The sequence below is a fragment of the Semicossyphus pulcher genome, unplaced genomic scaffold (genome assembly GCF_022749685.1).
Source record: "Semicossyphus pulcher isolate SPU_LCO1_2020_fin unplaced genomic scaffold, fSemPul1.0.p SCAF_16, whole genome shotgun sequence".
NCBI lineage: Eukaryota > Metazoa > Chordata > Actinopteri > Labriformes > Labridae > Semicossyphus > Semicossyphus pulcher.
Genome location: NW_027211670.1, coordinates 126,351 through 143,707, shown reverse-complemented (window position 1 = coordinate 143,707; position 17,357 = coordinate 126,351). Strand labels below are relative to the sequence as shown.

The window sequence follows — 17,357 nt, the reverse complement described above, 5'->3', positions numbered from 1 at the left end:
TCTTGTATTCCTTCTGCTATTAGTCTGCTAAATGCTGTGTAGCGTAAATCGGTCGATTAATTATTTAATAATTAATTAAACTCGTCATAGAATGCCTGCACTCTATATTGATGAGAAGTTAACTTTAAAGTTAATTAAAAGACTTAACCTATCATAGGTATTTAACGGGGCACCACCCAATTTTGAGAAAACAGGGAAAACATATAATTAGTTACCTAATTGTTTAATTCAGTCTCATAATCTGAAGGTTGCTACAGTTTAGAATTGAGTTCGTTTCGCGGTGTACAGAGGCTTAGTACTTCACACACACAAAGACACTTGAATCAGTACTTTATAAATGAAGAATTTATTGACTAATACTACTAAACATACATGAGATAACTAAATATGGTGATGAACGTGAAATGATTATAACAGGATGAATATGATGAAAGATGGATTGAAACCTGTTCAAAGGAGTGAAGTGTAGCAGCTGAGATATTAGGACGTATATTGCCCAAAACCTTATCCTAACCTTCCTAACAAATCTGTGACTAAAGCATCAACCCCAATATACAGTAAAACCAAAGTTTAGACCTACTCGGAGGGTGAGGAGGGTCAACCGCGTTGCTGATGAGGCGTGTGGAGAGCGTCAGGTTGGAGTGGTTCGGAGCTTCTGATGCCAGGGCTTGTACCCGGGTTCCCTCGGAGCGGCGCCGCACGGCCGGTTCGTTCTCGCTGGATGATGACGTGCTGGTCAGTCCCACGTTGCGGCCTGAGCCGGATAGAGGCTGAATGCGTCTTCTGGGTTCGGGACTGAGATTCTGTCCGAGTACCGGGGCTTGAGCACCAGGAGAGCTAGAGTCTGTATTTTGAGCAGTCAGATCTAATGCTGGAGCAATATGGACACGCGAGGTCTTCAGCATGGCAGAGTGCACGCAGGTTCTGGGCCTACTCGCGGGCAAAACTTAAAAAAGGGGAAAGGGAAGAAGTTACGGAGGAAGGGGGAGGCGGAGGCGCTCGTCAGCAGCCGGGACGCAGGGTGTAGCACAAGGAGGGAAGAAACAAGAGAACGAGAGAAGTTGTCACCTCTCATTTAAAGGGTCTCCCCTCCCCGGGGGGGCGTCCGGGCAGTGGCGCGAGTTTGACCAATCCTCATATCCGAGACTTTCTCTACTTATTAAACTTATTTTTACCCCAAAGTAGTTATCCTTATCCATCTAACCTCCCAACATGTAATACCTCTGGATTCTCAGCTGCACATAGACTCCAAACACCACAGGATGAAAATACACAGAATGAGGTTACATGGCAGATTCCTGAGGATAAAAGTAAGTTAGTGATGAATGTCCAGATCAACACATAGCAACCTTCCACAGTCTTTATGCATTTCCGTGTGAATGTGACACCTGGATCTCTCTCTCTCTCTCTATATATATATATATATATATATATATACTTGTAGGGCATATATGTATTCACAGACACACAACTTTGCTAAATTCATTAATAGATATCCTGACTGAATCAACATCCCTTTGTCTCAGTCTCACCCCCCCTTCCCCTGCCTGTCTGCAGGTCCGGCAGAGAGAGGGGTGTTAGGGGGGGGGGGGAACAAATGGATGCTCCAAAACTCTTTCTTCTCCCCAGGGCTCTGGAGTGTGAGTTGTTTCTGTTGATCCACCGTCCCTGGATCAAAACATGTGGTTCCTTATTTCCCCACAGCTAATCAACTAAGACAAACATTAACCGACTGTAATCCCATGGTTTATCAGGTGACGTCCTTTATCTGGTGTCTGTGGAATGTTGGTCCTGCGGACGAAGAGTTATAAAGTTTCCCCTGTGGACACAATCTTTAACTTATTGGTCCCCGGAACAGAGCTAATGGCTTAGCTCTCTTCCTGCTGGGGTCACAGGACCAGGTCAGGCCTGGATCAGGCCTATCCTGATACCACGCTACAGCTGACAGCAGTAATTGATTTTTGGAATGTTTGATGCTGTAAAAATGATGATTGACAGCTCTGTTGACAAATACTGCTCCTTCAGCCCATCAGTTCCAGATTAGCAGAGTGTAGGACGATCGGCGAGAGGAAATGTAACAAAAACAATCACTTCAGTCATTGAAGTTTCCATACCTGTGAACATTTGCCTCAGACCAACACAGCTGTTCTGCTGTTAAATCGGCCAACACGATCTTTGCTGTTTTTCGGAAAGTTAAGTGTGTGTTTTGGTTAGCGGAAGTGGCTACGGCTGGTCCGCCCGGCTCCAAATGACGCCAACATCGCAAGTAGAGCCTGACCGATATTGGATTTTTGGGGCCGATGCCGATTGCGATATTAGGGAGTAAAATAATTCCGATATCGATATATCGGCCGATATATTCACATATGTTCAAAATGTACCTGAAATTAAAATATTAAAATTCCAAATCGGAAAAGTTATTGTCACATTTGCATGACATAAAAAATTCAAATAAAATAGTGTTTCTGTAGCAACTTAAATTGCACTAAAATAAAATATCAAATGAAATAGAAGTGAGTATTACGCAAAAACACGTAGGAAGTAGGAACAAAAAGGATTTTCTTGTTTTTCCCACCTTCACACAGTGCTGCTGAAGATAAAAGTCACTAAACACAGACCAGCACATTTGACATATACTGTTAATGATAGTAATAAAAGGCTTCAGGATTTTCCATATTAAATATTCCCTATTAATCAACATTATAATCCAGGAGAAGTGTGAGCTGGTGTCTGTATCTGCAGAGGATCTGCCCTTCGTCTGTGTTTCTATTCTTATTATTCTGCTCTGTTTGGGGCATTTTGGACGATCTATGGACAGTCTGTCGCGGGGCAGAGGTCTGGAGCTCAGCCAACAGTCCGCAGGTCGGGACTCAATCAAAACGTAGCATCACAGTGACATGGCTGTCTCTCTGCTCTGCTCTCTGTCTGTCTGTAACACTGTAACATCGTAACTTTAACATCTTTATGAGACGTGAAAGGGACTTCACAAAACGTCTTCATTTGCTGTTCTGTGAATGAGAACAGTCTGCGTGCGTGTCTCACTGCTGTCAGGAGCTGCAGGTGTGACGGAGGGCGGAGTAGACAGACGCACACACCTGGCAGCAGCGCGACGATTGCTTATTAAAACAAAACCCTGTATCTTCCTGCGGGGTTGTACGGAGGTGTAGACGTGTAAGCTTGTTGTTTAGAGCATAACTGCTGTGAATCTAGCAGACAATAAAGCTTAAAGCTCCTGTGCCTTCGTTACTATCGAACTGCAAACTGAGAGAACAGACTGTACACATGGGATCTCGTCTGCGCAGTGCAGATTAGAGATAGACCGATATGGTTTTTTCAGGGCTGATACCGATACCGATTATTAGTAGTCAAGGAGGCCAATAACCGATATTTGGAGCCGATATTCATTTGCAGTAAAAGTGAAAATATTGGCGTCAAAATTTTTGAATAATACAAACTCCAACACTTAACTTTGTTTAAATGCCTTTAAGCATATGTTTATTAAACAAACAAACAAAAAGCGCAGGGAGTTCCCAGGGTCAGCAGCATCTCTTATAAAGTTAACTGAAAATTTAAATAAATACATGAATAACTTCCTGAAGTTTTATAAAGAAAATAAAACAAAGTTAAATAAAATTTGCAAAGAAATGAACTTTTTCTCCTCTCCGCCGTGTGTGTGAGCACTCTGCATGCACAGCTTTCACTGCTGATTGGCTGTTACCTGTGCCATGGCTCTGCAAGTTACCAATCATTGCTGTGGGTGGGACAATGCTGAAGACAGAGTAGCGACTGCAGACAGAGAGGCGCGGCTGCATCAGAGCCAAAATAACCCAGTTTTAAATTGATCTCTTATCGGCCGTCTGATTTTAAAAAAAGGACGATGCCGACATGCGTCAAAATGCGGAATATCGGCGCCGATAATCAGCCCGGCGGATAATCGGTCTATCCCTAGTTTAGATGCGCAGAGGGTAGACATAGTGGTGCTCTGAAAGCAAGCATTCTTTGGCTGATTACTGTGATTTGTTCTGTATGGGAAAGATAATGCTTCCCTTCGCTGTGTGTGCTACTCTGCTCAGTTTTGACGCGCTGGTGCTGACTGAGTAGTTTAAGTTGTTAAGTTTGCTATTTATGTTCCAAAAAGCAAAAAAATATTTTTTTAGTGTTTTTAATGTGTCTGTTTAGAACACATGTTCTGCATATGTTGGTAATTGTCTTTTTTGTGCTGGTTTATAGCTGTAACCATGAGTGAGGTGGCTGTTTCATTTCTTGACTTCAGCTGTATTTTGTTGAAAAGACTGAGAGCTTGGCTTTCATGCTGTCAAAACAAAAATGATGAATCTGCTTGTTAGGAGGTGTAATGGCTTTTAACCCACAGCACTGCAAAAAATTAATTAATAAATATCGGAGCATATTAGAGGACAAATACGCCGATACCGATATATCTGCGAATATCGGCCGATAAAATCGGTCGACCGATAAATCGGTCAGGCTCTAATCGCAAGATGACAGCGCCTATCACAGGGGCTATTTTGGCATCGCTTTCGTACAATAAGAGCAGACGGAGACGGGTTATCCATCTATATATACAGTCTAAGTTGTCACTAACATTTTGTTGTTTATTTCTGAATGCTGCTGAGATTGTGTTTCTTTTGTTTTTATATTTTAAGTGACTTGGTAGGCTGTGAAACTAAATTGCCCTCTGGGTGGATAAATAAAGTTGTCTCAAACTCAAAAATGAACATGAACTTGCTTTGACTTTGCCTTTTGGATTAAGTTTAGAATTACTATGCCCTGGATGAATGAGAACCTTCACAGACATGAACTTGTTTTCTTTGCATTATTTGAGGTCTGAAAACATTTTTGCATCTTTTTTTTATTTTATAGTTGTCATTTTCAGCAAGTAAAAGTTCTAAATGAATAGCAGCTAGCTACCTGTCAACAGCTAACTGGAGAATATAGGGAAGAGATCCACAATAAATAAGGTTATAGGAGAGAAACTTTGGTTAGGGGAGAGTGAGAAACGTTGAGCCAGTGGATAAGTTGACCAAGCAATTGTAGCGTTAATTGGTGGATTAATTATTTAATAATTAATTAGTCGTAGAATGCCTGCACTCTATTTTGACTTTTGGAAATTAAAGTTTAACTTTAATCAAAGATTTAACCTATTGTGGGTATTTATCGGGGCACCACCCTATTTTGATAAAACAGGGAAAACGTATAATTAGTTACCTAATTATTATAATTCAATCTCATAATCTGAAGGTTGCTACAAGTCTAAAATTGAGTTTGTTTCGCGGTGTACAGAGGCTTAATACTTCACACATACAAAACATGTAATCAGTTCTTTATAAATGAAGAATTTATTAACTAAACTACTAAATATACATGAGATAAATTAATATGGTGATGAGCGTGAAAATGATTAATAACAGGATGAATATGATGGAAAAATGGACTGAAATTGAAACTTGTTAAGGGAGCACGGTGCAGCACCTGAGATATTGGGAGGTATCTGTGCTTAAGTTCTACTCTAACCCCTAATACTCTAAATACTACCACATCAACTCCGATATACAGTCAAGCAAAGTTAGGGTCAACCGCGCTGTAGATGAGGCGTGTGGAGGCCGTCGGACCGGCATGGCCTGGAGCTTCAGGTGCCCTGGGCTTAGACCCAGGTAATCCCTCGGAGCGGCGCCGCACGGCCGGTTCGGTCTGTCTAGACGACGATGTGCAGGTCACTCCGTGTTGTGACTGGATGGAGGCTTAATGCATCTTCTGGGCTCTGGGTTTGAGGCTTGTCAGAGCGCAAGGATTGGAGCAAAAAAGAGAGCTGTTGTCTTCAGCTCTTGGAACACAGGGCTAGAACAGCTTGAAGTTTACTTGGAGCAATGTCTACTCGCAAGGTCTGGGCTGCAAGGCGCACGCAGGCTCTGGGCCTTCTCGCGGGGGAAAACTTAAAGGATAAAGAAAGGATTAAACGACCGGAGGCAGGGTATGGCGCTGCAACTCGTCAGCTGCCGGGTCGAAGAGGATGCAGGGAAACAAAGGGTGGAAAAGAGGAAGAAGCAGGAGGGCAAGAGAGTAAGAGCGTAAGAGCGAAATCTTGGGGTGTCGTATTTAAAGGGTCTCTTCTCCCGAGGGCAGTGTCCAAGCAAAACGGCGCGAAGTTGACCACTCCTTAGTCTAAAACTTTCTTATCAAATAAACTATTTCTAGTGTGTGTAGACTCCAAACATCCCTGGGTTATGATACACAGAATGAGATTAAATAAACAGTTCATGAAAATAATAGTTAATTCAGCAATAAACATATCATGGTGTGTGGATATATGTGTGGATATTTGTGTACATATATATATGTGTGTGTTTACAGACAAAGAGCCACAGTGATGAATCAACATTTTCTCTGTCCCGAGTTCTGCTCTGTTTCACCCCTCCCTTCTCCTCTCTGTGTGATGGAGAGGGGGGAGTGCTGGGCAGCAGAGACCTTCACACACTCCTGCGTGTCTTTTCAGGAGTTGGGGTGCAAGTTCTCTCTTGCTGTGTCACAGTCCTTTAATGAAGCATTTGGTTAATAATCATACACATATTATTCTACATGCAAATATCTAAAACAAAGCCACAATCAACTCACTTCATTGGAGTGTGTCCCAAAATGTACATCCTGTCTCTGTGGAATGTGGAAACAAATGGGGGAGAGGGTTGTAAACCCCCCCTTTGATTCCATTAGTGTCCTCTTGATTAATAGCAGAGCTAGTGGTCTAGCTCTCTTCCTGGTGGGGTCTAATGACCAGGTCAGGCCTGGATCAGGCCTATCCTGATGCCACGCTACACAATTTTGAGATAACTGTGCGTATACCTGAACCATACTTGGAGGAAGCACACATTATTTCCACCCAGCTGTGATGGAGATAGACGTGTGGGAGAAGTTCTTAGTATTATTTACAAAAAAAAACATTGTTTTGGACTGACTTTAGCTACCTAAAGCACATTTCACTCTGGGTTTTAGCTAGCTAGCATTAGCAACATTACTTTAGCTGGCAAGCTCATAATCATAGTATAATCATAATAAATATTAATAATAATAATAATAAACTTTATTTGTATAGCACCTTTCAAAACAGAGTTACAACGTGCTTTACATAAAAATTCATCTCATTAATTACAGGCTTTGTAATTAAAAAATTGATGGAATCTATCAATGATTTCTGTGAGAAGCACATCCCATGTAGACTTACTCAGTCTGGGTTACCCACTTTCTAGATGGTTATCTCTTACTTGCACACTTTAATTGTACTCTGTACTTCACCTTATTAAGTTTTAATTTACAATCTACTTTAATCTGATCACTTTGCTTTGCTTCAGTCTCCCCAACACACCTGCACCTCTGCTCTCTGCACAGCTTCTAGCCCCTCTTTCTGTCTGTCTCTCTGTCTGCTGTGTTGACTGTTTTCAGCAGCAGTTTGTTAAATTATGTCACAGAAGTTAAATATTTTCTCTCGCAATTCAGTTCTCACAGCATGTGAGCCGCATGCGCACGAGGGACGTCATTAATGACTAAGCGATCAAAATGATCGATCGTTACCATATGACATCTGCACCTTTTATAAGGTTTAGAAACAGCAACCATCAATGAATTTTTATGAGTAGGGACATGCAGAGTTTGATACAGCTGATATAGGCACGTGGATTGTTTACATTGCGTAATAGAACTACGTATGATTGTGTGTGGACAGAGAGCGTCCAATGTCAGTGATGCGGAGCCGACCCTCTTTTGCAGTTAGAACACTGTGTGAGGAGAAAAACTTGTCCCGCTGTTGTTTATTTGGTTGCCACGACTTCACGTGTGATTGATGTCCTGTGACTCCTGTCACTGTTTCAGTGCTCTTCCTCAATGAGGAGAGAGGGCAAAAGACCGTTCATTTGTCATTTAATAGCAACTTCAGGGCGTTATATAAATCTGAAGCAGCACCGGCAAATATTCTGGAGCGGCAGCCCGCTGCTACAAAATGTATGTAGTGGAAACACTGCAGTATTACAGACTGGGTGTCTGGTGCGACTTTCGTGGAAAAAAATCACAAGCGGCACCAAACTAGTGACGCGTTTTCCATCACCCAGCAGTGGTTGGCTTACCAGGGAGGTTAATCAGAGCTAAGAGGCTGCTTTTCTGGTCTCTGCAAGTGTTGCAAGTAAACAGTAATCTACTATGGCTGAATAAACAAAGAAAAGATCGATGACTACAGATACAACTTCAAAAATAAGTCCAAAATCCAAAAAAAAAATTAAATTTCAACGCTCAGATGAAGGCAAACAGTCTAAAAAAGAAAGGAAAATCAAGAGTTACAACTGTAACGTGAAACACACAGCAGAAATGTAATATTACTGTACTCTCAGCCCCCCCCTAAAGCATATTGTACTTGGTGTGTTAGGGGGAAGGTCTGGCCAAAGAGAAAGTTTGTTTTGGTCTAAAATGCTGTGGCTCAATTGCACCATCTATCTTACTTGTTTTTCTAAAAGTCGCATATTCTTCCTTTAAGTTCAGAGAGGCTTCTCTATTTCAGTCGTGGTAGATTAATTTGAACTTTATCTGTTGCAAAACAACATGATCCTTTTGACCCATTTTGAAATGTATACGTAAAAGCAGTTTATAAGACAAATAAAAGTAAATTAACAACTTCCTCTGTTGGAATTCAATTTCTCAAACTTAAATTGACTTTGTCCTCTCATTCTTTTTAATTTTCTCCCCTCTCCTCTGTTAAAAGAAGACTCTGCCCTTGTTGTTACCATTTGATTTCAGAGTAATCACTTCCAATGTAAGGTCTTCTACAAACGTAGGTCCTTGCAGTTTGCACTACTAATCACAAGAGCATGTGTAGTGGTTATATGTTGGTTTTGATTATTTTCTTTTTTTTTTGCAGTGTGGCTGTGGCAATGAAGGCCCAGGCCAGGTGGGACATGATGGAGAGAACTGAAATGTTCTATGCTGGTGTAGCTCTCTTGGTTCTGGGCACTGTGCTGGTGGTCAGCAGCTTCCTGGCTCTTGGATTCACTGGAACTTTCCTTGGTAAGTATTAGACACAGTGTGTAGGATATAGTACTGATCTTGGACTTAAAATAAGTATACTTTCCACGATGGACAAAAATATGTATCAGTAGAAACTGAATTCGAATTATTTATATTTGAATTTGAATTGCTCAGCTTGAATGTAAAGCTTAAATAATTGCATCGGAAAATTGAATCTGAAATAGCATAATTTGAAATGGAATTAATTTGTTTGAAATTGAACTCCAGTAAAACTGAGTGGAATATTTTTTAATTGAATTCAGTTTCTCTAAAACTTCAAATTCCACATTCAGTTTTCACAATTCAAATTCAGTTCTTGAAATTCAATTTCAGTTTACTGAGACACACATCTGGTTGATAAGGAATCAAGTGAAGATTCACAGAACTCATTTTTTGGCCAATCAGCACCTATTTTATTTTTTTCATTTACCATTTCCTTCACTACATGGAGCTTCTTGAATCTACCAGAACGAATGATCATTAATTATATTGTTAGTAATAGTTATATTATTACTTATGGTGACTACCGAGACCTTTCATTGGAACTGCTGGTATCTCCCGCTACTGAGCACTACTGTACTCAACCATCAGGAAAGCTAGCGCGAAAAAAATACATGAAGAAAACAACTCACCAGTTTTCCCCTGTCTCTGTCGACCAGTCTCATCTATAAAAGTACTTCCTTGTGTGTACTGTCCTCTGGTTTATTAAATCCTCTAGTCTCCATCATGAAGAGCAAGCAAGAGTCTAACTGGATTACTCAGAGTTGGTTTTGCATAATCCTCTTCAGAAAGATGATCAGTGCAGACGTGGAGCTGCCTTACTGTTGCTGTGACATTCAGCGCAGCTTGCCACTGCTATCTAAGGCCATTATCACTCAGTAGAACTCGGTGTAATCTATAAGGTAACCAGGACACTCTTTGTTTAAACAGTCTGGGGAAAAAAACTAGCACCTACTGTGATATCTTCAGAAAAGTGAAGTTTGATCTAAGTCTGTGCTAGCTGCAGCACTTTCTGACCCAACAGCTGAAATACTGCGTAATACACTTTACAGCATGCTTAAGAAAACAATATCCTGTAGTTTCCACCTTGAACGACACATCGTTGTTTCCATAATGTTATATTTTGTTTGTTGTCTCTTCTACAAATTGCTGACCTAAACAGCTAGATTGCTGCATGCCTGGGGCTGTCTGACGTCACTGTGAAGCAGTGACAAAAAAAATAAAATTCAGTGTGCACTTACAGTAAACTGACATGTTTGTTGGTGTTTTTTTTCATGGTGGAATGATTTAATTTATAAATTATGAATACTACATTTTTTATTTTTTTTCTTCACAATTTTGTTTATTTCAAATTTTGACATACAATAGAGTGTAGTAAGTTGTACAGGAATATAAATGTAATGTAAGGTATAGCCTTAACAAAGGCAACAACTATAACATATAGCTTGGCTGCCTTTCAAATGAAAAGGAAATAATACAAAGTAAAATAAATTAAAAAGAAGAGACAGTATATACAGTATCCCAGTCAACAGAAATAAGTAAAAAATATAATTCGTTATGAGACATCAAGTAGATGCAGCCCCTTAACATAGTCAAAAAAGAGATCCCATGTTTTGTAAAATATTTTTGTTGATCCTCTTGTAACACATCTTATTTTTTCCATCTTAATAAAATACTAAATATCCCTGATCCACGTACAGTGAGAAGGAGGAGTGGGTGATTTCCAGTGCAGCAAAATCAGGCGTCTTGCCAGAAGAGTTACAAAGGCCACCAGATCTGCTTTATATCGTGATAATTGCAGGTTAGTAGGAGGAACACCAAAGCAAGCTGTTATAGCGGTCGGTCTGATATGGACTTCAATACTTTTAAAGATTGTATTGAAAATTTCTGACCAAAAATTGTTAAGAGAAGGGAAGGACCATAACATTTGAATACATGAAGCTGGGGACTGATGACACCTGTCACAGGTGGGATCAATATTTCCGTAAAATCTGGCTTGTCTAACTTTTGTAAGGTGTGTACGATGAATGATCTTACATTGGATTAGCTCATGTCTGGCGCAGATTGAAGAGGAGTGGACCTCACTTAGAATCACCTCCCATAGGTCATCTGTAATCACTTCATCCAGGTCCTTTTCCCATTTCTTCCTAGTGTTTTGTAGAGAGGGGGAATGCATTGAGGAGATCAAACTACACAAAAAAGATATAGTACCTTTTATGCAAGGTGCGGGTTTCAGGAGTGAATCTATAGGGGTGGTTTCTGGAAGATTAGGATTAGTATGGATAAAACCACGGATTTGTAGGTATCTAAAGAAGTGCGATTTAGAAAGTGAGTATTTTTCAGATAGTTGTTCAAATGATGCCAATATGTTCTCTATATATAAGTCTTTAAATGATTTGATACCCAAAGTAGACCAGGAGAGGAAACCATTATCCATCAGAGAGGGAGGGAACACCGGATTGGCTACAATGGGGGCCAGTAGAGAAGGGGACTGTTAGCCGAAGTGTCGTCAAAACTGGTTCCAGATCCTGAGGGTTGATTTAACAATTATATTTTTGGAGTAGGGAGAAAGAGGGAAGTTTAAAGGGGCATGTATAATAGCCTATAGTGAGGCTGGATTAGAGAAAGAATTTTCCAAAACAAACCATGTTGGAGGTGAGGGAGCGTCATCAAACCTGACCCAGTGTTGAATCCTGAAGTTAGCTGCCCAGTAGTCAAATTTAAAGTTTGGTAGAGCTAAGCCACCCAAAGATTTTGGTTTCTGTAACAAGGTTCTACCAAGTCTGGGGGGTTTTCCATTCCAAATGAACTCTGACACCAAACAATTTCATTCAATTTTACGGAAAAAAAGACTGTGTAAGAAAAATGAGTAGACATTGGAAGAGATATGAGAGTTTTGGTAGAGTGTTCATCTTAACTGAGTTAACTCGTGCAGATAATGACAAGGGTAATAATGACCAGTGTTCAAAGTCTTTGCGCAGTTTGTTCAGTAGTGGCAAGAAATTACATTTGAACAAATTCTCAAATTTATCAATAAAGTAGACTCCTAGATACGTGAAGCCAAGCAGAGAAATTTTAAAGGGCAAGGTATGTAATGGATAGTTACGAACTTCTGAGTTTAAAGGAAACAGTTCGCTTTTGTCCAGATTAGGTTTATACCCTACTCATTTCATTTCAAGATGGCCACAGCTGCATGAGCGTCTGTCTCAGGCCACAGACTGCTTTTCTATTTTGAGCTGCTATAACTGCTCTAATTGCCCCAACCGCAAGGTTTGAGATAATTACATCAATTACATCAATACAATTTATCTTCAATTTTATTTTCCCGTGGAAGACCTCTTTTTTTGAGTGATTTTTCTCGGGTAGTAAATTGTTTGTCCAGCGTCATGGCCGAAGTCAACTTACAAACTATTTGCCAAGCCATTCAACAAGTCAAAGTTGATCTGACGGCTCATTTTGACTCAAAAATCGAGACCGTTCAAGCTGGCCTGAGTCTTATTCAGGGATCTCTGTCAACAATGAGTGAACAAATATCGGAGATCCAACAGCGGGTGTCCGCTAATGAAGACAACATTGACGACCTGGTAAAACCTGTACAAGCTCTGGAAAAGGATAATGCCTACCTGAAGGATAAAGTTGAGGATGCCGAGAACAGAAGTCGGTCCTCCAACCTTCGCTTCATTAATATTCCGGAACAAAAGGAAGGAAGAGACATGATCGCCTTTGTGAACCAGCTGATTCCTCAGCTGTTCGGTAAAGAAAACTTTCCCACGTTGCCGGTCATTGAAAGAGCCCACCGCTCCCCCACCTTTAGCTCCAACACCAGATCTGTTCCTCCTCGACCGATCCTGGTGAAGTTCTTAAAATTCCAGGACAAAGTAAGGATCTTAAGACTGGCCAGGGAGAAACGTGAGATCACCTATATGGGGACCCGAGTCTACATATATCCTGACTTCAGTGCCGGTTTGGTGAAGAAACATCGACAGTTTGACGATGTCAAAAGGGATCTCCGTGCCGCGGATATTAAGTATTCCCTGTTGTATCCGGCAAAGCTGAGAGTGATAGTGGAGGGAAAGGCAAAAGTCTTCACATCTTCTGAGGAAGCGAAGTCCTTCTGTAGACATCTTTCCTCCCCGTCCACATCCTCTTCTTCCCCTGGATAAAGTCGTGAGTGGCCCAGCCGGTAAAGTTGTCAGCTCCCCGGTTCTGTCCAGCTTAATCATGATTATTGGACTGGCTCTTTACTTTTTGTTAGTAATCAACTTTAGTTAACTTTTTACTTTGTCTAAATGAGCGTACGGTGGAATGAAGGAGGTTGCGAGCCATGATTATTATTTGCCGTAAAATGTGACGTTGATGACGTCAGTCCCTGTCAAAACTGTCGCAACGACTGCAGAAATGACTGTCGCTCGGTCAATAGACGTTTCATTTTCAGTAACTGAACACAAGCAGAGACACTTGCTTGATGTATATAAAACAAAGATATAAAGAACTGCATAAATTCCGTTAACGTACCTCTGCATAAAAAATTGCATGATCTTTGGTTTATCAAGTCAGCTAGATATGAGATTAGGTGTATGCCTATACTTGTAGGGCTGTATGTATGCGTGTGTGCATACATGTAGGTATGCGTATGTGGGTAAATTGTAGGTAGGGATGTAAGCATGTATATGAGCATGTTTAGGTATGTAAGCAGCTTAAGAGATAGCCTACTTAGTAATATAACTTGGTTCTATTGGCCCTTCTGTCTGTTTGATTTAGTATTTGTTTTTCTACCATAAGTAGGGCCCTCCTATCTTTCTATTAGTAGGACTTAAGTATGCAGCAGTCTGAACCTGTGGCTGTGAGCTTAACTCCAGTTAACATGCCACTCACCTCTATGTGGCTGTGTGTGTGTTTGCATATGTATTTATGTTTTATGTGCTTTGTTGTATGTTTTATGTGCTGCTCTCACCCACTAACCAAGATCCCTGATTGCTCCACTTATTACCAACTCCTTGAAATGGTTTCTCATGGCTTGTGTTGATGAGGTACACTCACCATCATCTGGAGATGATGTTGACAAGGAAACTACTATTAATGACGACAGTGTCAGTTTAGAACTGGAAACTTTCGTTTATACAGATTATAAATCCCATAGCATGATGAATGAAATTGATCCAGATAATAATTTTTTTACAAACACTAAATATGACTGTAATTATTATACAGAAACAAAATTTAATAGTACGATTAATACTGAAAATAAAATATCATTGATCCATTTCAACAGCCGAAGCCTATATGCAAATTATAACTCAATTAAAGACTATCTTGATCAATTTAATTCACCATTCAATATAATAGCAATGTCTGAGACGTGGTTGAACCCTGATAAAGGCACGGATTTTAATATGCGTGGGTATGAAATGTATTACATGAACAGACAAAACAAAAAAGGAGGTGGTGTTGCACTATATATTGACAAAAATTTTGACTGTCAGGTATTGGAAAAAATGACAATGGCTGTGGAAGATATATTTGAATGTGTAACAGTCGAAATTTACATGGAAAAGAGGAAAAATATTATTATAAGTTGTATTTATAGGGCACCGGGATCAAACATAGAATTATTTAATGATTGGATGGAGAAATTGTTTTCTACAAACATCCATAAGGACCTGTACATATGTGGGGATTATAATATAGACCTTCTTAATGCTAAAAATCACAAAGCAACTGAAGAATTTATTGATACAATGTTCAGCATGAGTCTGTACCCTAAAATAACCAAACCAAGCAGGATAACCTCTCATAGTGCTACATTGATAGATAATATATTCACCAATATTTTGAATAACAATACAGTCAGTGGGCTACTGCTTCATGATTCTAGTGATCATTTACCTGTTTTTGTCGTGTATGATGTCACTTACAGAAAGGTATTGGATACAAATAACAACAAATATATAAGAGTAAGAACGGAAGAATCAATGAATGCTCTCAAAGTTGACCTATCTGCTCAAAATTGGGATTCAATATATCAAGAAAATGACAGTGACACAGCATATGATTGTTTTCTGGAAATATTTAAGAGATTGTATGATAAAAACTTTCCAATCAAAAGACATAATAAGAAACAAAAATATGCAAAAAATCCATGGTTAACAAAAGGGATAATAAATGCTTGCAAAAAGAAAAATCTATTATATAGACAATTCATTAAACATAGAACTAAGGAGACTGAATCAAAATATAAAAAGTACAAAAACAAACTAATAAACATCATGAGGAATTGTAAAAAGGAATATTATACTACATTACTTGAAAGTAACAAAAGCAACATCAAGGGAATTTGGAAAGTGATTAACAATATTAGCAATAATGGGTTAAATGGTGTAAGCTTCCCAGAGTACTTTATTGATAACAATAAGACTATTAGTAACATGGAGGATGTGGTGGATGGATTCAATAGATTCTTTGTTGACGTTGGACCCAAACTGGCAAAAAACATTACAGAGAGGGAATCTTCGGAAAATGGGTTAGTGGGAGGATCAATAGACAGAAATCCTCGTACGATGTTTTTGAAACCAGTTGATGAAAACGAAATCCTAGCTATTGTAAGGAATTGTTCTAATAAAACATCAACAGACGCATATGAAATGGATATGATATTAATAAAGAAGGTAATTGACGGAATAATGAAACCATTTACCCACATTTGTAACTTGTCCTTTCAAGCGGGAACATTTCCAAACAAAATGAAAACTACTAAGGTAATTCCGATATTCAAATCAGGGGACAGACATCAATTTACAAATTATAGGCCAGTTTCGTTACTCCCACAATTCTCGAAGATATTGGAGAAGATCTTTGCTGCCAGATTAGAAAGCTTCATTGAAAAACATAATTTGCTGACAGAGTGTCAATATGGTTTTAGAAAACACAAATCAACTTCCCTTGCATTAATTGACTTAATTGAGGAAATCACAAATAGTATTGATAAAAAAGAGTTTGTTATAGGAATCTTTATTGACCTAAAAAAAGCATTTGACACCATAGACCATGAAATTTTGTTTAAGAAAATGGAGAAATATGGCATTAGGGGAATTGCACTGAATTGGCTGAGAAGTTACAGGCAGCAGTTTGTCCAAATTGGGAATTATATCTCCACTGGTCGGGAAATCAAGTGTGGTGTCCCCCAAGGGTCAATATTAGGTCCGATTCTATTTATTTTATATATTAACGATATTTGTAAAGTGTCAAAATTCATGAAATTTGTCATTTTTGCAGATGATACTAATATTATTTGCTCTGGAGAGGATTTACAGCAGCTTTTGGAAGAAATCACACATGAAATGATTAAACTCAAAAACTGGTTTGACATAAACAAATTGTCACTTAATTTGGACAAAACAAAAATTATGTTATTTGGAAGACGTAAAAATAATATCAAAGTTCAAATCATAATAGATAATGTAATTATTAGTAGAGTGGAAGAAACAACTTTTCTAGGTGTGATAATTGACGAAAAAATCTGCTGGAAACCCCATATAAGTTATGTATGCTCAAAATTGGCAAAGAGTGTGGGTGTGATGTGGAGATGTAGACAGTGGCTTAATTATCAGTCCTTACTTATTTTGTATTATTCATTTGTAATATCATACCTGAGCTATTGTGTCGAAGTGTGGGGTAATACCTATAAAACCAACCTGCTCCCTCTGTGCATACTACAGAAAAGAGCCATGAGACTCGTTCATAATACGAGATACAATGATCATACGAATCCACTGTTTTTGAAAACATCTGCATTTAAGTTTCAGGATCTGGTAAAATTCAAAACAGCACAAATAATTTACAAGGCAAAAAATAACCTTTTACCATACAACATCCAAAACTTGTTTTATGAGAGGGAGGGTTGTAAAAAATATAATTTAAGAGGCATTTTTAATTTACAGCAACAAAGTCCAAGAACAACACTGAAAAGTATGTGTATTTCAGTTTGCGGGGTTAAGTTATGGAATGGTCTAGATGTTGAGGTTAAATCCAGTAAAAATCTATATCAATTTAAACGCAAATTCAGAAAAGGAGTATTAGAAAGGTATAACAAGGAAGAGGGGAAATGAGAAGCTTGGGAAAGAGGGTTGTAGAGAGCAAGTTAAGTGTGGGTTCGTTTTTGTTGTATTGGTTATTTATTTGTGATGACTGGGGTTGGATATAGATAAGCTCTGCTTCTTCCATCCCCATTTCAAACCATGGTGGTTGTATTGTTTGGTGTTATTTTTATTTGTTTGTTTTTGTTTGTTTGTTGTTGTAAT

At 39.1% G+C, this 17,357-nt stretch overlaps 1 protein-coding gene across 1 annotated transcript in view; it reads left to right on the top strand.

Annotated features, from left to right (window-relative positions):
- pemt (phosphatidylethanolamine N-methyltransferase) overlaps nucleotides 1–17,357 on the top strand; it is a 92,245-nt gene that overhangs the window by 27,937 nt on the left and 46,951 nt on the right. Inside the window, exon 4 of the mRNA XM_069664582.1 lies at nucleotides 8,915–9,060. Coding sequence (XP_069520683.1) covers nucleotides 8,915–9,060 — 146 coding nt within the window. The remainder of the gene's footprint in view (nucleotides 1–8,914; nucleotides 9,061–17,357) is intronic.